The sequence below is a fragment of the Pungitius pungitius genome, chromosome 9 (genome assembly GCF_949316345.1).
Source record: "Pungitius pungitius chromosome 9, fPunPun2.1, whole genome shotgun sequence".
In the NCBI taxonomy this organism is placed as follows: Eukaryota; Metazoa; Chordata; class Actinopteri; order Perciformes; family Gasterosteidae; genus Pungitius; species Pungitius pungitius.
The window spans coordinates 18,567,044-18,594,770 of NC_084908.1; the positions used below are offsets into that span (position 1 = coordinate 18,567,044).

Below are 27,727 nucleotides of genomic sequence, written 5' to 3' on the forward strand. Positions count from 1 at the left end.
CTGGTCAGATCTCAGCGTCCTGGAAAAAAAGCCAAATATTCCGATTTTTTTTTTTTCCGTGTCCTGGTGGAAATGAGGACACTGTTGTTGATGTTGAACATCAGAAAACAAGGATTCCAGGCTGCTGGATACATTCATCTGTGTGTGTGTGTGTGTGTGTGGTTGTGTGTGGGTACACTTAAATGTGTGCGCCTGTGCTAGAGTTGCTGTTGTGTGGCGGTGATGGTGGGTGAGTAGGGAGGGGGTGGAGGGGGTGGGGGGGAGGGCTATAGAGGTCAATTTAATACCACAGTACTTTGGTCTTAGAAATGATTGGAGGATAGAAGGTTGAGCGGTGAGCCAATGGGGGGACGGGTCGCTTTGTGCAAATGGTTGTTGACGCGTCGACGTGAATAGTCGTTATTTAAATTCCTCTTTGTCGAGTTGGCACAACGGCACCACAGTGGAACCAGAGGAATCCCGAAGGAAACCCAAAAACCTGGAAGTGGGGGGGGGGGGGGGGGGGGGGGGATTTGTTGATAGGACACAGTGGAGCCACCGTGTATCGGGGGGGGGGGGGGGGGGGCTGAGAGTTCAAGTCTTCTCCCGAAGAGTCGTTTTTTTGATTTTGAACAGTGCAGATATGTCCCCCCCCCCCGTCAAAAACATTCATTTGAAGATTAGAATTCTTATCTCCATTTCAAAATCAATGAGTGGCAGGCAGCCGACCACCGGGACGTCGTGCAAACTAAACAGTCACCTCTGTTGCAAATATAGAACTTCTCTCTCTCATCTGTACAGCGGCCCCTCTTTAGGAGGAGGAGGAGCAGGTGTAGGGGGGGGGGGGGGTCTGGTTTTTTCGGCAGAGAGCACATTCCTCTTGGGTAGAAAAGAAGAACTCAAAAGTCTGGTCCGTCGTCGGTGCTTCTCGGACTGAGAGGTTTTAGAAACAGTCAGTGTTGAAATAATAGAATATTAATGGAGCGGAGCACAAGAATAAGAAGAAGACCAGTAATAAGAATAATTAATAGTAGTAACATATCATTCTAGGTTTTTAAAATCTCTATAAAAACAGTGGCGGGGGGGGGAAGTTGGTACGCTGCAGGGGCTCTACCCCCCCCCCCCCACACACACACACTTTGTTGATTTGGCACATTATGCTAACGTCCTGGTGAGAGCCACCGACTCCTTCCCAGCACGGTAGAATATGACTGTTGCCTGGCGACCCATCCACAGTCTGTCACTGTGATGTAAAAAAATCTCCCACATAACGGCGGATCTTTTCAAATGTTGTATTTTTTCTTTTTTCCTTTTTTTAAAGCAGCGTCCCCGAGCTTTCCCGTCGAGGCAGAACGTTAAACGGGTCACCGCGGCGACTGGCAACCACCGGAGAGGTCAGTCGGGCCGCGGTCGGGTCGCATGGATGGATCAAGTCTGGAGGCAGATTGAAAGCGTGGCTAGGCGGTTCAGGATGGGTTGCCTGGCAACATTTAAGGTTTCTGCTCTTAATTTTCATTATTATTATTATTCTTATTTTTTCTTCATTCAAAACTTAGTACAAACAGCTACATACGTCTGAGCTATAATGTGCATTACATTACAAAACGTAACTCAGTATCTCTAAGCTATGCTTTGTTGTTCAATATAATATATTAGTTTGGTCCAACTTCGTGTTCTTAGAAGCAAAGGCTTGGTTTGTGTAACGTGTGTGTGTATGTGTGTATGTGTGTGTGTGTGTGTGTTTAGATCTGTGTGTGCAGTCCAATTCCGTGGATCCTGCAAGTCGTGTGTGTGTGTGTGTGTGTTTGTGCGTATTTACAAGTCCATTGTGTATCAGTCCGTGTGTTGTTGGTATTTTCCGGTCTTCAGCGCGTTCCTGGCTCTCTCCGCGCGGTGGGGCGGGGGGCGGGGGGGGCGCATCAGGTCTTCTGCTGGGCGGAGACCCCCTTCCAGTAGTCCAGTATGTCGTGCAGATCCTCGTCCTTGGCGAACTGCACCTTCCGCCTCAGGGCGTGGCCGGCCGCCACGTACCCCTCGTCCTCCATCGACGCCTGCCGGTGCCTCTTGCGGTGCAGCTTGAACCTCTCCCACAGGCCCAGGGTCGGGGTGCAGAGGAGACCCTCGTCCTCCTCGTCCTCCTCCGGGCTGGAGCAGTAGCTGAGGTTGTGGTACTGGGGCGAGAGCGGGTAGTGCGGGGAGAGCTGGGAGTAGGCCAGCTCCCGCTGCTTGGCCTGCCTGCTGAGGGTGAGGGGGTCCAACATGGAGGGCTTACGGCCGCCCGGGTGGTGGTGGAGGTCCTGCAGGACCTGGGGGTGGTGCTGCTGCTGCTGCTGCTGCTGCTGCTGCAGCTCCTGGAGGTGCTGCTGGGAGCCGGGGTAGGAGTGGCGGTGCTCGTTGTACTGGCGGATTCTCTGGGCCTCGGCCCGCAAGATGGCCGCGGCGGGGTTGACCCCGCGGACCGCCTCCCCGCCCCGTTCCCCTCGCTCGCCGGCCGAGGCCCTCTCGATGTAGCGGCTCTCCGACGAGTGGTAGCCTCCCTCCGAGCGGAAGGAGCGGGGGCTCCGCGCGGAGCCGGGGGAGGAGGAGGTGCTGGGCCTTTTGGAGGTGGGAGGCGCCTCCATGCTGTGGTGGCGCTGCAGAGAGTGATGATAGCTCCTCCCGCGATCTTCTCTCCCTCCTCTCCCCCCCTTGTACACCGGCGAGAGGAACTCGCTTCCTCTCTCTCTCTCCCCTGGCTCGGAGAGGAGCACCAGCTGCGGCTCGGCGGTGGAAACCGCCCCCCCGCCCGCAGAAGAGGGGGATTTCATCCCCTGCTGGAAGGAGGTGGACTCCGATTTGAGGGCATCGATGCAGTTGTTGATGATCTGGTTGACTTTATCCACCTCTTTGGCGATGGTCGAGATCTCAGCCACTGAGCCCTGGGGATTCGCCTGCGGCGACATCTCCCTCTCCCTCTCCCTCTCCCTCTCCCTCTCCCGCTCCCGCTCTCGTTCCCTCTCCCTTTCGATGCCGGACCCTCTCACCTCCATGTAGTTGAGCTTGGCGGGCTTGTGCACCGGCGTCTCGATCACCTCCTGCAGCTTGTACGGGTCGATCTCGCCGCCCTGAGGGAGGTACGGCATTCTGGACAGACCCTCCCCGGCGCCGAGCTTCTGGGGGACGGATCCTCCGCCTCCCTCTATGTCCCCCTCCCCCCCGCCGTACTTGAGCTCTATCAGAGTCCTTTGGATCCTGCTCATCTTCCTCTCCTTCTCCTGCATGATCCTCTTCTTCCTCAGGCAGTGGACCACCAGGCCGAGAAAGAGCAGCATGACGAACAGGGAGCCCAGGATGGTCATGATGTAGTGGGTGGCCGACGACTGACTGTCCGCCGTGTCTTCTCCGGCCCGGCGTCCGGTGGAGATAGTCAGACAGGTGTGGTTGAAGCGCAAGGAGTTCCTTATGGAGGCCACACAGTACGTGTAGTCGGTGTTGGGCTTCAGGTTGTTCAGCTCGATGTCTTCCCTCTGGTTCTTCAGAACCTGTATGTCCAGGTAGAAGCTGTTGTTGTAGAGCACCAGGCTGTACATCTTCCTGTACGGCTGAGGGATCTGAACCGTGATCACGGCCCTGGAATGCAGCACCTGCTTCAGCACCATGACCGGCTTGCTGTCGGAGAAGATGGGGCTTATGTTGATGACCTCGTCGGGAGGGGTCCCGGAGGCGCAGTCGTCCAGCCCGCAGGGAGAGGCGAAATCCGGCGGCAGGGTGGGGGAGTCGGCCGTGCCGATCATGTAGAAGGACGTCACGCTGCTGCCGTCGTCCGTGCAGACGAGGCCGAGCACGTGCAGCGCGTTGCGCTGGGTCGGCAGCCGCGGGTTCTGGCTCAGGAGGTTGTAGCCGAAGAAACCTTGCGGCGAGTCGCACGCCATCCGCTCGCTGGTCCGGTTGGGGAAGGCCGAGAGCCAGCGGAGGAACGCCAGCAGCTCGCAGGAGCAGTTGAAGGGGTTGGTGTAGAGTTCGCACGTGGTCAGCTTGGAGAGTCCGGAGAACAAGCCGCCGTCCAGCACCTGGATCCTGGAGAAAGGGGAGAAGAGGGCGGAGACAACGTCACCCGGGCGCCTGCTTCTATCTGCTGACGGCCCTGGGCCCTGAGATCGAGGGGCGGGACCAAATTAGGACCCCGAGCATTTCCCATAACACCTTTCAACGGGCCCCGAGGAGCGCTGAAACTTAACACACCTGCTGTTGCTTTCAAGTCAAGAGATCAATACCGATAGCGTGAACAGGAGAGTTATTCCCACTGGGGAAGTATCTCAGCTTTTATTGCACGAACGGCTCGTTGCATCATGGCAGCGCGGCGTAATGAGGGAGCTGTCAAGTGAGGGGAGAAACAAAAAAGGCTGGATCGTTGAATTTAGAAAGCAGTCTTTGATCTTTGCTTTTTTTGGGGGGGGGTGGATGACACCGACGCTGACGTTTGTCGTCTGAGTTTTGGCGGCATTTAGGAAACAAAAAATTTCAGCTTTTCACATAAATATATATATATATATATATCTCCCCAATACACTTCCATGAAACTCCCAAGGAAATTATGAAATTGAAGATTTTATTAAACCAAATATTGAAGAGCGACCCAGTCATCATTAAATTATAAAAAAAGCCAAGTAATTGATTAATGAACTGATTGTTTCCACTGTTTTCCCCGTCATACCTGTTCATGGAGAGGTCGATGTTCTCTAGGTTGGGGCACTCCCAGAAGGTGTTGGGCGTGACGGACTCGATGAGGTTGGCTTGCAGGTAGAGGTACTGCAGCTTGCCGAGGCCGCGCAGCATCCCCTCCGTCAGGTTCCTCAACTTGTTGAAACCCATCTGGAGGACCTGGAAGGGGACAACGCGAGAGAGCGGGATTACTCTAATCCCCGGGGGAGAGCCGGGCCGGCGCCAAGCATCGCGCCGTCAGACGGCGGTTCAGTGCGGTTTGTGTTTCACATGGTGATCTGAGCCTGTGTGCCGCACTCAATTTACCCAGATCCTTCGTGTTCGCATTTTACCTCCTGGCACGGATCCACCGGGTTGTGTGTGTGTGTGTGTGTGTGTGTCACTACGCCAGCTCATTACGGCTGCGTTCAGCCCAGTTTGGTGAAGAACACTTCTGCCTCGATGCGTCTTGGAAGCCGTTATGAGCGAGTGTTTTCTTTCCTGTGTTTTTGTGTTTCCTTTGTGTGTGTGTATAATCCTGGAATAATTTACATCTGTAACTTCGGTAAAAGTAGGAAATTCTCCCCTTGACAAGTCCTCCACTCATGAATCTTTTGAAGAACTTTAGAATGTCCAGTACCAACATTGGACCTTTTTCTATTTATCTAAAAGAAAGTTATGCATTAGAGTGTAAACTGCATGTGAATGTTGCTGCTGGCTGATCAGGAGCAAACTGTAACTACTGTAGCTAATCTGTAAGAATAGAATGAATTGAACTAAAGCATAGTAACTAAAGTGGTGGAATGAAATGAGTCACATATAAGTCATATAAGTACAAAGAGTCGACACTAATTTCCATTAACCTCCATATTTTTCCACTTATATTCATACCATGTCCCCTAACTTTTCCCTTTGCTGTTTGTCGTCAACTACGACCTCGCAGAGCCAGAGGTCAGAGGTCACTTTCCGAGTGCTGCTCACCTGCAGGTTGAATTGAGCCGAGAAGGCCCCGTCCTCCACGTAGCTGATGTCGTTCTTGGTGAGGTTCAGATAGGTGAGGTTGCCAAAGCGACTGAGCGAAGAATAATGGACCGACCGTATCTTGTTCTCATTCAGCCTCAGATCCACGATGGTGCTGCGGAGATAAGTGCGAAAGGTTAAAAAAAAATAAAAAAATAAGTGATGGACAAAGCGGTCTTATTTTAGATCCCTTACCTGTTGATGTGGGAGGGGATGGCCTCGTAAGGCGGCTGGTTCATGCTGCAGATGGCGAGCCACACGAAGCCTTTCTCGCCCTCGATGAGCCAGCAGTCGGCCGTTACCGTCGGCAACCGCACCATCGACAGCAGGGCGAGCCAACGGAGGAAGGAGGCGGCCGCGGACAGGACCACCGACGCGGGAGCCCCCGCCGCGTTACGCCCCCGCCGGGCCACCTGGGGCGTCGTCGCGGTATCCATTGGAGAGAGCGCCATCTAACATCTATTCATCGGGGGGCCAGCGCCATTTTTTTTTTTTTTTTTAAAGGGAGCGAGGACGTGTTGGCACGGTAATTTACTTGTATTTTGTATTTTGTATCCATACACAAATTGTATCCGATTTGTGTATGTTTATTTATAAAATAACACAGCAGTAAGTGCACCTTGAGTCAATGTTGTGTCAGGAATGAATGATTTATCAAAGTAGAAAAGATAAATCCGTTGTTCAATTACGGGGTCGCATTTGATTCGTCACGCACAAATTGGCAAGAGGAGGCCGCCCTGGTGCCGGATTGGCTGGTGCTCATGTCTTCTGTGGTCCACCTGCGTCTCTGGTTGGACAAGGACCTCTTTTCTTTCTTCCTCATTGCTCGCTGCGCCGCGCTTTTGTGTCAGAACTCGTAACCTGGAGAACAAGGCAGAGAGAGAGAGAGAGAGAGAGAGAGAGAGAGAGATGGGAACGTTAGGAAAAGACTTGCTAATGAAAGTCAGTGGTATAAATACCGACAAACACACGCCTGCTACCAGCAGTGTGAGATTGTGGTGGTTAGTGCTTCTTATATAACACACACACACACACACACACCGTTTATGCACGCGTGCACTCACTTCCTGTGCTCAAAACACCTTTCTCGACAGGTCCAATTAGCGCACACCGGTGCGGATGCACAATGGGCACCAGCGAGTCTCTGAGAACACACACCGCCGTGCACGTGCACGCCCCCCCCCCCCCCCCCCCCCTGCAAACACTGTTACCCGCCGGGCCCTCGATAAACCCGGGCTGAGAGCGGCCCCTTCTCTGATACTGTATCTAATTAATTAATCTGCTCCAAATAAAACTCTTGCTCAGCTGAGGTCTGATGGGAGGGAGGGCGACGGGGGAGGAGGACGCAGCAGTGGGGTGCGAGAGACGTGGCGAGATGGAGGCGTGAGGCAGAGGGGAGGGGGGAAGGGGGGGGGGCGGCGAGAAGGCGAAGCGCCGGTGGTGTGTGGAGTGCTGCATTATTGCATTATACCTTAATGTTGAGCAACTTCTACTATCTCTGCCTCTGAGTAGAGGTTGATCAGAGGTTACCAAACTAAAGAAATGGCTGCTTCAAAGTCATTTTTTTTTTTGATGAACACGTCATTACATCCTGACAGCAATCAGGAGCAGAGCAAACAACAAAAGGTCCACCACATCTATACAAAGACAGTGAGTTGCTGCTATTTTACTGCCACCTGAAGAGAGTAGAGACTTTTGTTAAGTATGGATGTAAAAATTAGGGCCGGGACTTTAGCGCGTTAATTATGATTAATTAATTACAATGTGAATTAAGATTAATTAATTACACAAAAAATAACACATTCAACATTTTTTACGCATTTTTACACTTATTTTTTGCACCGCGGAACGTTTCTCACTGGATGAGTTTCGGCGGACCGATTATACTGGAGCACCAACTAGCGTTCATGACTTCAGACACCAACAAACCACAGTGAACATGAACGAAGAAGCTGACGAGACCGTGTCGGGTGGCCCCGTGAATGGGAAATCTTATTATAATAAACACACGGATGGAAGCGTCGATAAGAGCGTGGTTGTGTGCAAGCTGTGCAACAAGGAATTCACATCGAGCCTCAAGTATCACCTCAACGCAAAACAATTAGCAGCTAGCGTGGACGTTAGCCCGACTCCGAATACAAGGACCCACACCCAACCCACACTGCCCCAGATGACTGGTTTAAGGACCAGGGTAACTAAGACCACGTGGTTGAACAAAAATAAAAATCCATGTGAAAAAAAATACTTCTCACTGTTCTCAGGTCAAATATTTATGCAATTAAAATGCGATTAATTTCGATTAATTAATTACAAAGCCTAATTAATTAGATTAATATTTTTAATCGAGTCCCGGCCCTAGTAAAAATATATCAACGGGGCTGATGCCCAAAACTAAACACTCTGCCTCTCTGCTGCTGCTGTATCTGCAAACGTCACATTTACATTGTTAACCATTGAAAACCGCGGCGGTTGACCTCCTTCTGCAGCAAAAACACTTGTTGTCGGCGGCGTGATGCGCGCAGGAGGAACTGCTAAGAGTCTGTCGGCCTCTTTTCCGTGTTGCATCATTCATCGCCTTCCACACACACACACAGACACACACACACACTGATGGTGCTACGAACAACCTCATGCATCATGACTCGTCTCGCTTTCCAGCTGTGTCGCATTTAAAGATTCAGGGCGTACAAAGCGCCACACGGAGAGCGAACCCGCCCCCGCTGAGAGGTGTGTGTGTGTGTGGGGGGGGGGGGGGTCGTTGGTCAGGTGGGGTCGTGGGTCAGGTGGCTCCGGGATGAGTTGTGTAGACACAAAGAGAGCAGCGGTACGTCAGAGCAGCCAAACTCGGCGTAAAAAACAAAAAGAGACAAAGTTCTCTGAGTTTAATGACTCGTAAAACTTGATTTCTTCACAAACTCGTTGAGAGAGCATGTGAGGAAACAAATCAAACCAGTTTCTTAAAAGTTTCACCCTTCTGCAGCAGAAAAAAAAACATCTTTTATTGTATTCTCCAAAGCTCAACGCTGCTCTGAGGCCGCTGCGTGTCGGAGAAGAATCCAACAACAACAACAACAACGGCAGCAACCAACATCCCGACTGTGAGTCAGAGGGGGTTGAGAGTATCAGGAATACAATGAAGGCGTTGAATCCAGCTGAGGAAGGTTAAAGTTTTATTCTCATGTTCAGTCCTGTTCGTTTGATACTGACTGATTGATTCCAGTCTGCTTGAAGGTTTCTGTCTTTTTTGTTCTCGAATGAGTCCAATCTGGTAAACTTGTGTTTTCCAACAACGTGAGTTTTATTTGGTGGTGCTTTTCTTATTGAAGGTTATTTTAAACGGAGATTGGCTCATTCGGGTTAAGTTTGGGTACATTTTTCAAGGTACTGTTCCTCAGAATGTGCTATTCCAAATTGTAGATCAGGCAGTTAGAGGGTTAAATGGATATTGATTCCTTTCCGTTGTAATGTACACTAACTATACACATCGCACCCCGCCCCCCCCCCCCATTTCCCCCCGACGGGCAGCACTTAAAGAGATGGGTTCTTCTCCCGTGCAGGTTAATGAGCACATTAATAACCGGCAGACATCAATGTAAGCACACACACACACACATGGAGAGAGAACCGGAGACACACAAACACACAGCTCACTGGTGTCTGTCGGTGCTCTCATTAGATTCCAGGGGGGGGGGGGGGGGGGGGGGCTTATGACACCCATCAGCAGGAATAGGACGAGGATGGTGAGGGAGAAATCGGGGAGACAAATGACCCCTGATGCCCAAATGTATGTGTATATGTATATGTATTTAGCGACGCAAACCCAACTGTGTCACGTTTTAATAATTGGAGGCTTTTCATCGTGACGCAAGCACCGGAAATGCATCGTTTGGTCATTGTAGAGTTGACCAAGAGAAACCTGTAAGGAGGGACCGCTCAGTCCTAAAGTAGTTATCTACCTTCTCTCGCTCGCTGCTACCGAGCAAAGTTTTCAAAGACAATTTGGGACTTTTGTGTGTGTGTGTGTGTGTGGGGGGGGGGGGGGGGTGGTTTAGCACAGGAAATGGGGAAAAGCTAATTCTCTGCGACGTCACTGTGGGGAAGAAGATTCCTCTCCATCACCTCGGCGGCGGCTTCGGCACCCGAGCGTCACTGAGCCCTGGTGTTAATGTCCCGTGTTAAAAGTCTGTCACGCGCTTCGGTCGGCAACCGTTGCCGTGTGTCCACAGGCTGCCTCCCGAGAGGCCGTCGCCGGCCCGCTCGCGGCTTTTAGCCCTTTCTTTGCTTTCCAGCCGAAGAGCTTCTCCCGACGCCGCGTGTTGACACGAGAGGCTATTTTAGGAGTGCTTCCGAATCGTTTAGATATTCACGCAACGCGTAACCACGGAGACGCAGATGTGCTGCGCAGCCTTGGGTCCACGTGTACATTTGTCTTCCTGAAAGCTGGAGAAAAATAAAAAAGAAATCATGCACCAATTTCTCCCCGCGGGAGTTCAAAGGTCACCCAGCCAGCCTGTCGCCCCCCTGAACCCTCCTCCTCTCCGGTTCATCTTCTCCGGCGCGCCGCCTTGTTTTCGGGAGGGAGAAGAAGAGAAAAAAAAAGAAGAAGAATTGTTTTCACCGTGAAGCGTATCGATTCGCCGACGTGAAGAATAAATCTGTCCTCGCTGCCTGGGGACTTCTCATCAAGCCGCGTTACACAAACTCTTCTGGGCAGTGCACAGCGCCCCCCCCCCCTTCCCCACCCCCCTCCCCCGGTGAATGTGAGCACTCGCCAACACAGACACAGACGCCTCTACGGGGCACAAGGGACAAGCATGTTTTTTTTGTGCGATGGATGCGAGGGGATCAGATCACACGGGGAGAAGGAGTGAAGAGCGACTCCCCCCCCCCCCCCCCCCCCCCCTCTAGAAGAGTGACTGACTTTAAGGAAATAAGGCTTTAACATTGCACGACATCACCCATCCCTCTCTCAATCCTGCGCCTCTGGGGTATTCAAAGGGGGGGGGCGGTATTCGGGGTGGAGCTGACGTTTGGACTCGTGATGGACATTTCTATAAGAGATATGGGAACCGGGAGCGTGACGGACATTTCTATTATAGAAATATTTCCCTGCCTGCTAGGGAGCCTGTGGCGTCGACATAGAGGGAGGGGGGCAGGGGGAGGGGGGGGGGGGGGGGGGCATCCACTGCTGCGTTCTAGTCGATGGCAGCTGGCACCGAAATAGGGAAAATACTAAAGCTTTTCATACAAGATTTGACTTTTCTCATAGCGGTGCAACATCCCTTCCCTCCATCTCTTAGCGGAGTGTGGGGGGGTCTGTGGGGGTGTGGGGGGAGGGGGAGAAGGAATTACCCCTGATATGCATCTCCTCCACCGGCCCTGCGGTGCTCCACTTGTCACTCCCCTGCAGAGGGAAGCCAACATGCGAGAGGCCCCGGATGATCCTCTGTGGCGAGGCGGCGCGTGGTTACGTAACGCGTTTAGTATTCAGAGAGCAGAGGGAGGGGGGGGGGGGGGGGCAGCTGCAGGGGGGGAGGAGCTGCGGGGGGGGGGAGAGAACGGCGACAGAGAAAAGACGGGAAGAGTCAGAGCTGCACCAGAGAGAGGCGAGAAAACGAGAGCAGCGGCCAATGTGGAAGTGTCTTTGAATTACTGGAGTCACTTGGAGGTCCTTTCTGAGGCGGCTCGGGAGAAAAAGGGACCTCGAAGGTCAGATTGCTTTGAGGAGAAAAAAAGAAAAGCACCGTTTCCAAGGTCAAAGAGTGACCTTTGACCCTCACGTGAGCGCCTGGCGGCCACGTTGGTTGGTTTTCGTCAAAAAGTGGTTAACATAGAAGTACGAGAGATGAAGAGCAGAGTGAAAGTGAAGAGTTCGATCAGCCGAACCACGACAAATTCTGCAAATGATCACCGGCTACGGATCCTTTCATCCACACGTTTAGATTTATTTGGTTTAACGCTTCATTGTGTTACTTGATGATATTTTAGTGGAACCAAAACTTTCATTTCTTATAATATACTTTTCAATTTCATATACATTACTTTTTGTATTTTCGCTTCCCAGACCTTTTCATGCTTTTCACTTTGTGCCCTGCTTTGATAACATTTTTCATTCATTTACTGGGTTTTACATTTTAAAATAAAAGCCCCTCTAATTAGAATCAAAAGTAAAATCAATTGGCGATCGTAACGGTCCTTTGGTTTAGGTTGAGAAGGGTTGCTTTTTATAAATAATGTAAGAATCCATCCGTTAGTTATGACCTGAAAAGTCCTTAAATACTGGTGTGGCCCCGTAGGTCAGAGGAGTGTGTAGATGTTATGAAGCGCACACCAAGGACCGCACACACCTGACAGAGCACCTTTCCAAAGACTGATAGACACAGGCCTGCACACACAGACACACACGCAGGTGTGTTAATTCATCTCGTGTGTGTGTGTGTGTGTGTGTGTAGTCTGTCTCTCTGGGTAGGCAGTAGGCCAAAGAGGGTTTTAACACACTTAATAGGATTTCACACTCGGCAGTACACACGCGCACCCACACACACACACTCTCGGACGCACACGCTAATGTTGAGGATAAACATTTCTGAAAGCAACGCGTGAACCCAGACAAATAAACACGCACACACCCACGCACGCACACTCTGATATAAAAGGATTTTGTCGGGCTGCGACGTCGCAGACGTGCAAATCTAACGCGGCGACGTCGCTCCTCTCCAAACAGGAACGAGGCCTCAACCGCGCAGGAGGCTGCAGGAGTGCGTCTGCGAGGACTCTTTAGTCTTGATGTCAGATGTCAGTTTCCACCGCGCTGGCACGTGACCACGTGACCACGTCCTCCGCAGAACAGCGCTTCCTAGTGACGTCCGCGGAGCGCAAAGACGAAACTGCTTCGCGTTTTTTTTGATGATCCAGCGTTCCGACGCCCCGACCGAGCCGGCTAAAGCCGCCGCTATCTCCTCGGTCGATGGATTATTCTTTTTTCGGTGTGTGTGAATAATTCCTCTAAAAGGCACATCTTGTTCAGGCAGATAATCCTCAAAAGAAAAGGGGGGTCTGCGTTATGGATCAATCCGACGCGCCTCCAGAAAACAGCTCTCCGAGAAGCGGGCCTAGTGTCCCTCCCCATCCACCCCCCCCCTCTCCAAACGTCCGTGGTGATTTGTCGTCTCGGCGCCAAAGTGTGGGACCTCCGCGCTGACGGAGCGGCGGGCGAGATTCCGGGGTAATAGGAAGCAGAGCTTATGTGCTCGGGGAGGTGGAGCGTGTTATGGCCTGTCTGAGAACTTCTGCAAAGTTTGACTTCAGAACTTTGCCAGACAAATGACCATGACGGCGTGCAATAACTCACGGAGGAGAGCAGCTCTCCCTCTGTCTTTCTATTTCTACAGTATCACACACACACACACACACACACACACAGACACACACACACACACACACACACACACACAGACCGAGCAGCAGCTGAAGAGGCTTCACTCAGACACCTCAAGCTGTTCATATCCCTCTCGTCTTGATACATGCAGCCAACTGTAAAATGTTATAAAAGCAACATCGGCCTGTCTGCTGAGCACACACACACACACACACACACACACACACACACACACACACACACCCACTCACTGCCACTTCCTGATAAACACATTATGGTTGAAAGTGTTCACATGACCTGTAACTCTGCCACAAAGTGCATGTTTGTGTCTCCCATGTTGTCCACTCTTGGTGTGTGTGTGTCTGGCTGTGTGTGTGACAGGCAAACACACACACACACAAACACACACGACTGGTTGAACGTGATGGGGAATTGGCGCTCACCCGCCAGCCGGGCTGCTGCTGTGTTGACAGAGATGGAGACGGCCTCCGCTGTGATGGTCGAACCGGCAATTGAGATAAATGATGCAAATAATGGAAACACCCACACGCGCACACACGCGCACACACACACACCATTGGAGTACAGATAACATATGTTTTGTTGCAGCCGAACTGTGAGCCATCCTGATTCCTGAAAGCATCTGCTTCACTCGCACCCCGTGTCCGGGCGCTTTGAAGTGAGCGGATTGCGAGTCGTGGCGAGGCCTCACTTCTTCTTCAGGAAGGCAAAGGTTGCACAGGTTGGAATGCGGCGCGCACTTTGCTGCATTTAAATGCTTGTTTTCGGAGCAGAGGATGTCTGTACGGCAGACTCCGAGCTGGAATCGGGCTTCTTTTGTTTCCTTCTGTCAGCAAGGTTGTGCGGCCTCGCCTGGGCCGTGCAGCTTCTTTGAAATGGTAAATTTGGTTTTAATGATTCATCTTAACATTTCGCCCCCACCTGATTTGGTCGTCCTGCTCCGAGCTGCCATAACAACTCATCCCTACTTCTTTAGTGTGTGGTCTTGAACTTTGTAATTATGCACAACGGCAATGTGCAAGGCTTTAATGGCAATTAAGAGTGTGACTTAATATTGTAACATAATTAAAACTGTACGTAGCTGGCAGCCAGTGCGACTTTCACATAATGTGAGCTGTGACTCGACTCTCCAAAAGAAACCAGTGAATGTGACAAGATTAAATGAAAAAAAGGAGTGAAACTTTACACTGTTTTACTCTTAAAGTCAACTGATGCTGAATCATTGGCTGTGTGTGGGTGTGTGTGTGTGTGTGTGTGTGGGGTGGGGGGGCAAGAAGACAGTAGTTTGAACAACAACACTCACACTCCTCTGTGTCTCATTTAGTTTGAACTTCTTCTCTCATGCTGCTGGAAAAAATCCCGCCCAGAGCTCCTTTAACAATGTAATCAAACATTTCTAAACTCTTTCTCAGCTCCGTGTTGTCCTGTGCACGAAGTGTGTCATCTTTCTCAAACATCTAATAGTGTGCGGCTCCCTGGTGTGCACTACAACACAAATTGCCAAACAGCAGCTGCAGGGCACTTGCACTCTCATCATCCCGATGACTCAACGGGCCTGTGGACAAGCTAGCTACTGTTAGCTACTTCTAGCTGCGCCCTGTGTGCCTGTTGGCCCTTGTCGCGACGTTGTCTATGTTGCGTTTACTCGTGGTGGTTGTACACGTCTGCCTTCTGTTAACGTCGAGCCTACCTGCTGTGGAGCACCTCGTCTTGTTTGGATTAAAGAGCACTTTGGAAAACCGGAAACTCTGCATCTGAGTCCTCCCTGTCCCCACCTGCACCACCGCCTATGTGACACATTCTGATGATTAATGCTAAATGCATCAAGGTCTACGTAATGTTTGCGTGTGGACAAAGGGTTTGACTATGTGTTATGAACTTCTCTGGAAGAATTTTAATCACCACTTTGTGTTTTTTTTTATTCTAAAATGATCCACATTTTTTCAGACAGCTAACAGCTCTTAATAGTAATTGATCACGAAATGGGTGTGCTTTCTGTCTGGGGAACTACAGGACATTTCCCCTACACTCAAGGACAAGGAAACAACAAGGAACAAGGAAGCATTTTAACTTTTTATATACATACTGTAGGCATAGAATAATGTTGCATTACGCATATCTCTTGATCTTACAGATTGTGGAAAAGTATTTTTTGAAAACAGTTTACTGTTTTTTAATAAATGTGTAAGTTGAGCTTTGCAATTTTTCATTTCAAAGAGGAGTCTGGCTTTGTACTGTGAATATATTGTTTGTTTGTCTCAAAAAAATGTGTATTCAATATACCTCTCAGCAAGTGGCCTGGAACTACAAGTTTAACAACAACAACAACTGTTTGTCTGATCATGTCAGAAAGATACAACACATGTGGCCACAATGTGGCTTTTTCAAGGAATCAGAGAAGCAACTAAGAGGTCGTGGTAACTGGATGAGCTGCAAAGTTAAGTGGGGAGAATCTGTCCATAAGACAACTATTTGCTTCGTACTCCACAAAGGGTTGCCAAGAAGAAACCGCTGCTGAAGGTAAACCAAAAGAAATCCCGTTTGGAGTTTGCCAAAAGCCGTGTGGGAGACACAGCAGACATGTGGGAGAAGGTGCTCTCATGAAACCAAAATGGAAGTTTTGGCTTCAATGTAAAATGTTATGAGTTGTGTGAACCCAACACCGCACCTCACCCTGAGCACACCATCCCAAGAGTGAAATAGAGGAGATAGTAGCATTATGCTGTGGGGATGCTTCTCTTCAGCAGGTACAGCGAAACTAGTCAGAATTGAGGGAGGGATAGATGGAGCCAAATACATGCCAACACTTGAAGTAAACATGATGCAGTCTGCAAAATACTTGCGACTGGGGCGGAGGATCATGTCCCAGCAGGACTATGAGCCTCAACAGTTAGAGCTGTTCCCAAAATGTTTAGGCCACTTGTACTATCCAACTGTACTATCCACTTGTACTATCCAACTGTACTATCCACTTGTACTATCCAACTGTACTATCCACTTGTACTATCCAACTGTACTATCCACTTGTACTATCCAACTGTACTATCCACTTGTACTATCCACTTGTACTATCCAAGTGTACTATCCACTTGTACTATCCAACTGTACTATCCAACTGTACTATCCACTTGTACTATCCAACAAAATTAGGTCCGCTGTTAAACGTTGCAGTGTGAACACGGAACAAAGAAAGAGGCAACTGCAACATTGTATCATATTAATTCTGAATCAGTACAAAGCGAAAATACAACATAAATATCCTGAAACACTGCAACAAAGTTTAATAAACTGCAGTTACGTCACTTTAAAGCAGCGATAAAAAGGACGAGCACAAACGAGGCAGATTGCATCATATTCCATTTACAATTAACCAAACATAGTAGCAAAATTATGTAAAATTCAAAATGTAAAGTTACACATCGCCACTGATCATCGATCGACCCTACTGAGGTAGGGGAGCTTGAAATGACTTAATCCCAGTAAACCACATAAAGAGTGCACAGGGGGCCCAGGCCAGATTTCAGTCAGTAGTTTTATAATTCATGTCTTTATTTTGTGAACAAACCATATTGATTTTTTAAAAATTATATCATTTTTTGAATTGTTACTCCATTAGACCACCATTACGCTTCCTCTCGTGAATCCCACTTTGCGAATCCCAGGTTTAGATCAAAGCATGTTTTAAAATGGCCCAGTCAAAGCCCAGACCTCAATCCAGTTGACAATCTTTGGCATGATTTGAAAATGGCTGTTACATCCAATCTGACGGAGCTGAGAAGAATGGATGAACATTTCCATGTATTTTGCACCTTCCAGTACTGTGCACGTTGTGTTGAAAGTCTGTTTAAGTCTATTTGAATTTCACTTTTTAACAGTACAAAATGGGAAACAGGGTTAAAACTTATCAATAGCCCTATTTTGGAAATATCAACAGGCTCCATGGCAACACTTCAGACCAGATAATTGACTAGTTCCGTCATCTGGGCCACATGCACAGCTGATCAGGATGTGAAGTGGTTGAGTCTTTATTGGGGAATTTTTAATCACTGCGTCTTTAGAGTTTCCTTTCCTGCTGTGGCACATTCCAAACGGAAACGCGCCACGGTCTGGTTGTGTAACATTTAATTTAACACACCGGACATCATGTGATAATGTTACATACTGCTTACATAAACAGTACATATATCTGTTATCCATGCTGACGGTGGAAAAACATTTCTTAAAGTTTATAGTTTTTTGTTCTATAGCACTTGTATAACCTTTTTTTCAACGAGTATTTCTTCTTTCTCCTTGCTAAGTATTAATATGGATTTTTGTCTTCTCAAACTCTCAGCCGGCACTAAAACATTACGTAGGCCTTGATGCATTTAGTAAAGTACACAAGGATCTGTCAAATATATACAGGATATGTATAGAATATGGTCAAAAAAGGGTTAAACTTGTTAAACTTTGACAAATGGCAAGGCTTTCTAAACTATATAAATAATCTAAAAGATTGGAAAAAATTATCAATTGGTTAATCCATACTGCTTAACGAGGATCCATTGGAGGGAAAGTCTGGTGCCAGCAGCCACGGTAATTCCAGCTCCAACAGCGTAAATTAAAGCTGCTGTAGTTAAAAAGCTGGTAGTTGGATCTCGGGATCGAGCTGACGGTCCGCGAGGCGCCACCGTCTGTTCCAGCGCTGCCTCTCGGTGCAAGATGCACGAAAGCATTTGCCAAGAATGTTTTCATTAATCAAGAACGAAAGTTGGAGGTTCAGAGATATTGTTAATATCCACATTAACGTTTGAACAACGTTACCATGGGAGTGAGGAGTTTTCAGGACGCTTGATAAAGTTTGATTTAGCACAGCCCGATCTAGTGGATGCATAACGTAACACCAGTAAAACGTTTTACTGCAGTATCTTCTATTCTATGCGCCTTATAATCCAGTGCGCCTTATAGTCGCGAAAATACGGTACATTTCTGCTGCAAGATTCAGATGGTAAAATCAGAATGTGCCATAAACAATGTGTTCTGGGCTATAACTGGTTTGTTTATTAGTTGGACACATCAAGAAAGGATGGAATCTTTATCAGATGCCAAACCCCGCCAGCTGGTACTCAGAGCCAATTAACTTATAATTTGTCAGTTGTACAATTAAGAAATTGTAACATTCTGACCTACATATTTGCGCCAACTTGTCAGCTCCCCGACTACATAAAGCATCGCTGCAAGTCATCTTTCAGTCACTAGACACAGCAGAGACCGTGTATGCTTCTCTCACCCTTTGTAAGTATACCTTTTACTTTGATCCTTTTCATCCACTTTTAACTTACATTCCTTTTGTGTTATTTATATTGCTAATACTTGTAAACAACGCAGGGATACTGTGAGGGTTTGTGCTGAGCACCAGCATCTCCCTTCTAGTTTAGAGCTAGACATTTAACGCTTCACAGTTTAGTACTTTCTTTTTGGATTCTGCTTACATATTTGTACAATTTGAATGTGAATCTAGGTGAGAATGGAGAATCTCTTAAAATATTTGGTTGTGAATTGCTCTGGATGAGGATTTGTCAAATGAATCATTATGTTCATATTTTTCACACTGCATATTAATCGAATGCTTATTTTTCAGCGCATCCAAACCGTGGCAAAATGTGCAAGCTCACGCTAACTGCAGGTAAGCACACTGATGAAGTAAATGTTTGAATTAAAAGGGTCAGATTAACAAAATCATTCAAACATATTTTCTACATTTGCTCTTTTGGTATCTTACCAAGTTATGGCCTCACCAGCCCAAAATAGTCTTTACAAGCTCCTTTGCTTGAACTCGGCCAAAATGAATTGCTTAGTCGATAGTTCAATTAAAAGCGAAAAAACTTGCATTTTTTAGTTGAATTATAAGGAATCTATTCTATACTCTTCATAATCCTCACACCAAAGAGTGTGGTTATCAAGAATATAAATAACTCTTGATTTTAAAATGTTTTAAAAAAGAAGACACATACAAAAAAGACAGCCTGCAAGTAAGGAAGAATGTATGATTTAACATTATTTTAATATCACTGCTTCATCTAGAGCATGATGAACCTGAGTGTAATTACATGGCTTTGTTAACTTATGCAATAACATAGTGGGGTTCTTTTTGTACCTGTTTTCCTTCAATGATTTGTCATTTCATTTGTGATCAGCCAGATGCTGGAAAATCTTTTTGTTTTAAGTGAACAGGCTCATATTCAGATTAGAAACCCTGGTTGGATTTACAAAATTGATAACCAGCTTCATGGGGCTGCTTAGCGGTATTGCGATTGTCATGGTAAAATCAGAAAAGCAACAGATATCTCTAAGGATGTAAAACTACTTGGCACAGGCCCCTGTTAATCTTTGTTTGAACCCAAAACTAACAAATGTGTCCCTTTCAAGGTCTCTGTTTGATCATCACCAGCTTGGGTAAGTTTACGAAATGGAAATCATATAATCGACATGTCTTTAACTAAGTGGAGAAGAAGACTAGTAGTTTTATTCTTTTTTTATTGCGTTGAAACTGGTTGAACAGCAATTAATACATATCTGAAAATGATTATTTTAGGTGTACCTGGCCTTGCGAGTAATCTTCCAGCGTACAATCCAGGACATGGAAACCCCTGTTATGGAATGCAAGATGGGCTGTACCCCAACCCCAATGATCGTCATTCGTATTACAACTGTGTCTGGGGATACGCCTACATCCAAAAATGCCCATTGAATTTGGTGTATAAGCATTCTATAACTACTTGTTACTATCCCGGATCATCTGAATACACCACCAAAAAGACTCCCATGACGACAACCTGTCCCCCCCCCACACCTCCCATGACGACAACCAGTCTTCCCACCACAACTACCATGACTACAACCAGTCCTCCCACCACAACTACCATGACTACAACCAGTCCTCCCACCACAACTACCATGACTACAACCAGTCCTCCCACCACAACTACCATGACTACAACCAGTCCTCCCACCACTACTACCATGACTACAACCAGTCCTCCCACCACAACTACCATGACTACAACCAGTCCTCCCACCACAACTATCATGACTACAACCAGTCCTCTCACCACAACCCCCATGACTACCACCAGTCCTCCCACCACAACTACCATGACTACAACCAGTCCTTCCACCACAACTATCATGACTACAACCAGTCCTCCCACCACAACCCCCATGACTACCACCAGTCCTCCCACCACACCTCCCATGACGACAACCAGTCCTCCCACCACACCTCCCATGACGACAACCAGTCCTCCCACCACAACTACCATGACTACAACCAGTCATCCCACCACAACTACCGTGACTACAACCAGTCCTCCCACCACTACTACCATGACTACAACCAGTCCTCCCACCACAACTACCATGACTACAACCAGTCCTCCCACCACAACTCTCATGACGACAACCATCTCTACCAAAAATCCCTGTCCAAAAGGCAAATACTGTCGAACTACTACTAAAACCACTAGTCCTCCCACCACAACTCCCATGGCTACTGCAACAACTACAATCATGCCCACTGCCACTACTGCCCACCCTGTCCCACCTACTACAATTGCAAACCCCTGTTATGGATATGCAGGACGTTACTTTCCTCATCCAACTGACCGAAAACGATTCATCCAATGTGACAATCATGGAGGATTCCACATCCTTACATGCCCATGGGGTTTGATCTTTAATCCAAAGATCAGTGTCTGTACTTTTTACTACTAAATGCGGTCAAATTTGTCAATACATCTTGCAGCTTATTTACATTTGTTTCCTTATAGATGAAGACCTATTTAAATCAGTCTGTTGTTTCTCTGTTTTTTTCACTGCTATAATTACTAATAAAGCAAAGCAAATCAAAATGAACACTGGTATTCTCACTTTCATCTACTGGTCTGCACTATTACCATTTTTTTTTTTTGGCAAGGTTATTGAAATAATTCCCCCCGATGTTAGTATAATCAGAAAAATGACATTGGATTTGAATCTGATTTTTTCAAACATTTTAATAATAAGAGTCATTCATATTCTTGATAATAACACTCTTTGGTGTGAGGATTATGAAGAGTATAGAATACATTCATTTTAATTGTACTAAAATATAAAGTAATTTTGTCAACTAAGCAATTTATGTTGACCGAATTCAAGCAAAGGAGCTTGTAAAGACTATTTGGGGTTTTTGAGGCCACCACTTGGTAAGATGCCAAAAGAACAAAGATAGAAATATGTTTTTATGATTTTGTTCAACTGACCCTTTTAATTGAAACATTTACTTCATTAGTGTGCTTACCTGAAGTTAGCGCGAACACAACACGACTAATTTGACAAATCCTCATCAGGAGCAATTTACTACCAAATGTTTTAAGAGATTCTCCATTCTCACTAGGGCTGCATGTTCTCCTTACGGAACCGTTTTTATCGGTGTTAGGCGGTAAAAAAGGTAAAACGATAAATGACTGTAATGGAAAAAATATATGTAACTCCTCTAAATGCTTCATTTGTATAACCAGTTTATTAATTGCAAGTGCTGAGATGGCAAAGGCCATGGTATAAGAGCTGTTTACCACTGATAAATGTCCCCAGCGTCCTAGGTGCTTTTTCTTCAAAATTGTAACTTTCATGTAAGTGTAAAGTGTCTTTTTCCATTTATTGTGGACGCTGGTATCCTCGACTCTTTTGTCTTTTAGAAGATGTAGCAATTAAATAAAGATCCTAAGATAAGCTCAATTGGCAGAGGAAAGACGGACATGGCCAAATACACAGACTTCCTTTCGTATCCTGCCTTAGGTTTGTGAATGCAAATGGGTTCTCTAACAGAACAAGGTCGGATTCCTCTTAGAAATAAGAAGCGTTCTGTTAACCAAATGTAATTACTCCAGGGATTAAAAATCCCTCATGAAGAACACAGAACACATCTAATTCACACCCAGTTTCGATTGAGCAGCTGTTGGTGTGGGCCAGCTGAGAGGCACAGTCATAGATGTGATTTCCTGCATTCTAGAACTTATTCTGATTCATCTTCAGCATTCTAGACTTGAGCTGAACATTAAACCAGAAAACTATTGTCTAAATGACTGCATATGCACCACATGTAAGCCTTATTCATAGACCAGTGTTTAAGATTGGACCTTAGATTGGTATTATACTAGTTCTTAACTGAAACCATACCCATGTTGTGATTAGCTGTATTCTTAAAGAGCACTTCATGATTTATGTTCAGCCAAAAACGACACGAGATTAGTTAATCATGTTCACATTCACAAACGAATAATTTCTTTCAAGATTTAAAGAGAGTGAGTAGTGAATTGGATGCTATTTCATTGTTACATACCTAGCTAGTCGGTAATGACCGTTTCTTCGTCTGTTTTGGTATTCTTTCGCGCCACTGGTATCTCTTCTTCTGTCGCTTATTTCGGGGTGCAGCGCATATGGCTCAGTGGCGCTCATCAGCGCCATCTATCGTGGAGTTTTGAAAAAGGAACGAACGAGTCTCGGCCGGATTTTTTTTTTGCATGAGAAATTGGATGTGTGGCGTTGAGTGTGTGTGAAAACAGGCAAAAACGTGTGTCACACGGCGAAAGCGTGAGAGTTGGCAGCTCTGCTACTGTTAGCTACTGCTAGCTACTTCTAGCTGCTGCTAGCTACTGTTAGCTACTGCTAGCTGCTTCTAGCAGCTGCTAGCTACTGTTAGCTACTTCTAGCTACTTCTAGCTGCTGCTAGCTACTGTTAGCTACTGCTAGCTACTGCTAGCTTGTTCTACTATTATGGCGTATGACCTACAGACACACAGACAGCCAGCAGCCAAATGCAGCACGTCTTTTGCCATGTGTGTGTGTGTGTATGTCTGTGTGTGTGTATGTGTGTTTATTTGTGCATGGCCGAGAACATGTCCGCTCATGAAACAACAAAAAAACAACGTTTTGTTTTATTGATCCGCGGCCTTGACCTCAGCGGCCCCTCGCCTTCCATCTCTCAACCTCTAGTTATGAAAAACAGATTCGGCGAGCCGTTAACGCGTAAGACCTTGAGGGGGACAACACGTTCATACGTGTTCGTATGTGTGGGCGTGCTCACTCAACACGCACACGCGTGCGAGCCGGTGTGTGTGTTTGTGTGTGTGTCTGCTTTGTAAACGTGCGTCTGGAATAATGGAGAAACCTGTGATTGATGGAAAGGTTAATCATTCCTGACAGACGGCGTGTGCTGCTAAATCAGCATTAGGTGAAGTCAGACTGTGTGTGTGTGTGTGCGCGCGCGTCTATACGTACAACAATGTGTGACTGCCTGCTTAAGCTCTAATGAGCGGGTGTCTGCCACTTGATTGGCCGCGAGGGGGGAGGGGGGGGACTCAGCCAGTGAAGCATCATGGGAAACAGCAGCCTCGTTATTTTCAGCGGAATTGGGACGCGAAAACGCCATCGTTCTCGCCTCCTAACTTACATTGTGAGCGTGTGTGTGTGTGTGTGTGTGAGTAGAAAAGCTGCCGTCGCAGAGCAGCCGCTGAGTCGAGGTCAACGCCTCAGTGTGCGAGATCTCAGTAAACCTCGTGTCTAAACCTCATAAAATGTGTTGACCCAAGGACGCCGCTTCACTGACGCGTTGAATAAATAGCAAACACACGCACGCACGCACACAGACATGCACGTACTGTACATAAAACATGATTTTGTGTAGACAAAATGCCTTCGCACAAGCAACCTCGCGCTCGGCCTTCCCCGGAGGAAGGAAGGAGGCGACTAGCATTGTTTGTGAGGCCCTTCAAATAATGAACCAAAATGACTTCCCTGAATCATCTGCTCCATCAAGTTGTATTTCTTCTGAATGATTTATGATGTTTTGTACCAAGTTTCAAACAAATACCTTTATTTCCTTCCCGGATAAAGCAGCAGTGTTTGACACGTCGGTCCCCTGAGAGGCACTGAGAATTCAGCTCTCAATCTGTTTCTGTTAATTGTTCGAATCCTCCTCATGTTTCGTCATAATTCAGCTCTGACGTGCTTTAGAATCGTGACTTTAACACTTCTGGAGATTCCCTCACGTTTGATGATCTCATACTCTTACCTTTGAGTCGTCACATTGCTGAGCCTGAAACGCGAAAACCTCGCGTTAAACGCTGTCCATCTGAGCATCAATGCTGCCAGATCACATCTCTCCCCAACACACACACACACACACACACACACACACACACACACACACACACACACACACCAGTGGACCAGCCTGTTCCTAATGCAGCCAGCGGCCTTCGAGCATGTCGCTATTATTAACACAACGATGGGCTCCGACCCCAAGGCCTTGTAGCATTTCCACCAGTCCCACATCTACTCACTAAGAAGATTTTACACATAAACCCAATGTTCAGATTATGGAATATTATTATTAAGATAAACTGTCCACGTTATGAAAGTGCAACAACTCAAAATATCCTTTTTACAATGTTATCTTGATCAGATTTCTGATCCTATGCGATGATTTGAAATGTATTTTTTCTTTTGCCTCATCACAAACGTATAATTTAATAAACTGGCCGGATGAAGCTGCTTTCATTCAGCTCCCTGCGAGTTACTGAGGAGGTGTTGATGGCATGCTTTTCATAGCCAGCAGACAGCCGTATGAATATATGATATTTATTCTGCTTTAATCTCTATTTTTGCTCATTACTGAGTCTTATGGGAAATATCTCCTAAGCAGAGAGCTTTTTCTTTATCTTCATCTGTCCGCTGTTTGGTTTGTAGTTGATTTTTACAGCTTTTGGGACCTAAAACCACCAAAAAAATGTGCTTTTTTTACCAGAAACAGAGCAAGCATTCTGCAGGATGAAGAGCTTTCCTCAGACGGATATTCATGGGGTGAAACATACTTCTATGAATGTTCCGAATGAAGCACTTGACAGATGAACCAGCTGCCAATGAGCTCCTTTTTGGAGGAGGAGATCCGACTAAGGCTGCAGATTTACAGCGAGGTTTTGGAGCGTTTTTGCATAATCTCGTCGCAGACTTCGAGAAATTCGGATCAGATGCCGCGGGACGAGACACACGGACAGACGTCTGCAAACAGGCAAAGACGTCCGTCTCCAGCGGATCGTCCACTATTTTGGGCTCTGCCTTGTTGCCCCAAAGCGTGGAGGCACTTTGAAATCTGATCCTGACTAAAGGCAAACGTTTTAAGTGTGTGTCACTAAAGCTGAACAGTCAATAAAAAAGCCCTTTTTAAAAGCGATTCAAGGCCTTTAAACACACGCGGTAAGTCTCACTCACACGTGAAAACATGGAAGAACCGAGTCGGCGACCTTTGCTTGTTCCTTGTTGTTTGAAGATTTCAAACCTTTTTTCTCTTCAAGAGCGTCACCTTTTTTTTTTTTTTTCAAGTGCGTAACCCCCCCGCAAAAAAAAAACTTGATTGCACACATTGAGCCGTTGATTGGCGACGGGTTGAAACTGAGATGCAGATTTCTTTTGCTTGTTTTCCTGTAAAACCAAATGACGCTAATGAATTCTAATCAGTGCGAACGTGAAGGTTTTAGAAAAATCAACCACAACATATTTATCTTCCACCGGAAAAACCCAAGTGGACCAAAAACGTCCGGAGATTCGCTCTGGATTCGAGCAGAAACTTTGCAGTTATTAATCCGACAAAAAAAGAAGAAGGTGGCCCGTGTTTACCTGGCGCTGCAGACGTCTGAGTGCTTCATCAATAAACAGAGATGGATCCGCTGCGACTCGTCTGCGCTTCAGTCGTTTATCGGAGCCCCGAACGCCACGCGGGGAGACATGGACGGCTCTAACGGCGTCTCATTAGGCCGCGCACGCCACTCCTTCCCCACTTTGTCAGGTCAGCGAGAGCTTTTATTGAAGGAAAAACGCTCAACCTTTAGCTCGGCTTGTGTTACGTACGGACTGTGATTGAGTATATGAGGAAAAATGCATGTGCACTACTCCTCCACATGCTTACTTTTTAGTAAATGATGTGAGAAAAGAGAGAAGTGCAAAAAAAAGGGTTTGAATTTCTTAAATTGGCAGTGCATTAGTTTTTTTTTTAATTGTCATTAAAGATTAAAAAAGTAAAAACCGTGTAACGCCTACTCCTCCATCCTCCATTTCACTGGGTTGTATCACTTTATATTTAAGCCGTGATCACACGAGCCCCGGTTGTATCGTTTAAGAAAGCACAGGTACACAGGTCATGTGACGCAAATAAATACCCCCCCCCTTCCCCCGCAACAAAGAACTGACAGCTGACGTCAAGGTAAAGTGATAACAATGTAATTTAGGACATGTTTCTCCTTCTGTTCGCACAACAGCCCCCATCTTCCTCTCTCCTGCCCCCCTGCTGCTCCTCTCATTTCTTCGGTTTCTCTCTCTCACACACACACACACACACACACACACACACACACACACACACACACACACACACACACACTGAGGGAAACGCGGCCTTGGTAGCTAAACCTCTCTCTCTCTCTCACGAACAAACACACACAATCTTTCTCTTTCAATCTGGACACATAAATTGAATCCGTGGTCTTGACGGGCCGAGAGGACGAATAAAAATCACCTCATTACGCGCACACACACACACACACACACGTCATTCACCTGCATTGGGGGCGGGACTAGCAGGGCCTTGAATCCCGGGGGGTTTGTTGGGGCGAAGCGCTGACACGCTGACCTGAGGTCGGAGGGCGCGTTGGTCCACGTGCGCAGTCAGCCGCGAGGGGGCAACGCGCGTTGGGGTTCTCTCCACCTTCCTCCACCTTCCTCCTCCTCCTCGCGGAGGAGGCTGTCGATGCTCTCCGAGATAAACGCGGGGCTCCACCGACGGGTGACCGCGATCCAGCGTCCGAGGTGCGGCCCAAGAGATTATCGATCGTGCCCCCCCCCCCCCCCCCGCCTACTGTTAATTCCTTCTCCTGTGCACGGCTGCGATAGACAACGGAGAGAGGAACATTATCATATTTCAATCATTTCATTTATTCCACCCATAAGGAGTTTATAGTCTATACAAATGAACGTAATGTGTTATATATTTTTTTAGAAGCGTGTTGTGAGAGGAGCACATCTGAAGATCAAGGGAATTGTTCGTGGCTTCAGAGCTGAAATCCTGAATCGGACATTTAAACCCATTTAAATTAAACTCAGTGGGAGTTAAGTCCACTTTGTCCGAGACGTTGTCCGTCGGATGCGTCCCTGCATCTGAATGCTGCCAAAAAATAACGTCCCGATGGATGAATTCTCAGATCCCTCATATGGAGATGAATCAAATTGAAACATACAATACTCAAAGTACTGGAATCAGCAGAATGAAACTACCCGGAGAGCACAAGAACAAAGATGTAACCATGTTACAGTTTGTTCTTGGTATTTGCTTCGAATGCGGCCGACGTTAAAAAGACAAAGAGACAAAGAGACAAAGAGGGGGGACGTCTTTACCTCTGGAGTTGGAGGACCTCCACGGAACCAGCAGAGCCGTCAGCTTCTCTTCACATCACTGTCGAGGGGAGAGAAGATGGGAAAGGGGGGGACACACAGGGTTGTTAGAAAGGTTGGAGATTCCTTTGAAAGCGATTTGGCGGCCACATAAAAAAAAAAGAAAAGACCCCCCCCCGAATAGCAGCG

At 47.2% G+C, this 27,727-nt stretch overlaps 1 protein-coding gene across 1 annotated transcript; it reads right to left on the reverse strand.

Annotated features, from left to right (window-relative positions):
* Positions 1-565: 565 nt before the first annotated feature.
* LOC119217884 (protein ELFN1-like) lies at positions 566-27,606 on the reverse strand. The gene is made up of 5 exons (XM_062564633.1): positions 27,542-27,606; positions 5,875-6,540; positions 5,641-5,794; positions 4,673-4,839; positions 566-4,035 (listed from the first exon to the last, which is right to left on the reverse strand). The coding sequence occupies exons 2-5, from the start codon at positions 6,129-6,131 to the stop codon at positions 1,899-1,901; spliced, it is 2,715 nt and encodes a 904-aa protein (XP_062420617.1). The 5' UTR covers positions 6,132-6,540; positions 27,542-27,606; the 3' UTR covers positions 566-1,898.
* Positions 27,607-27,727: the final 121 nt, after the last annotated feature.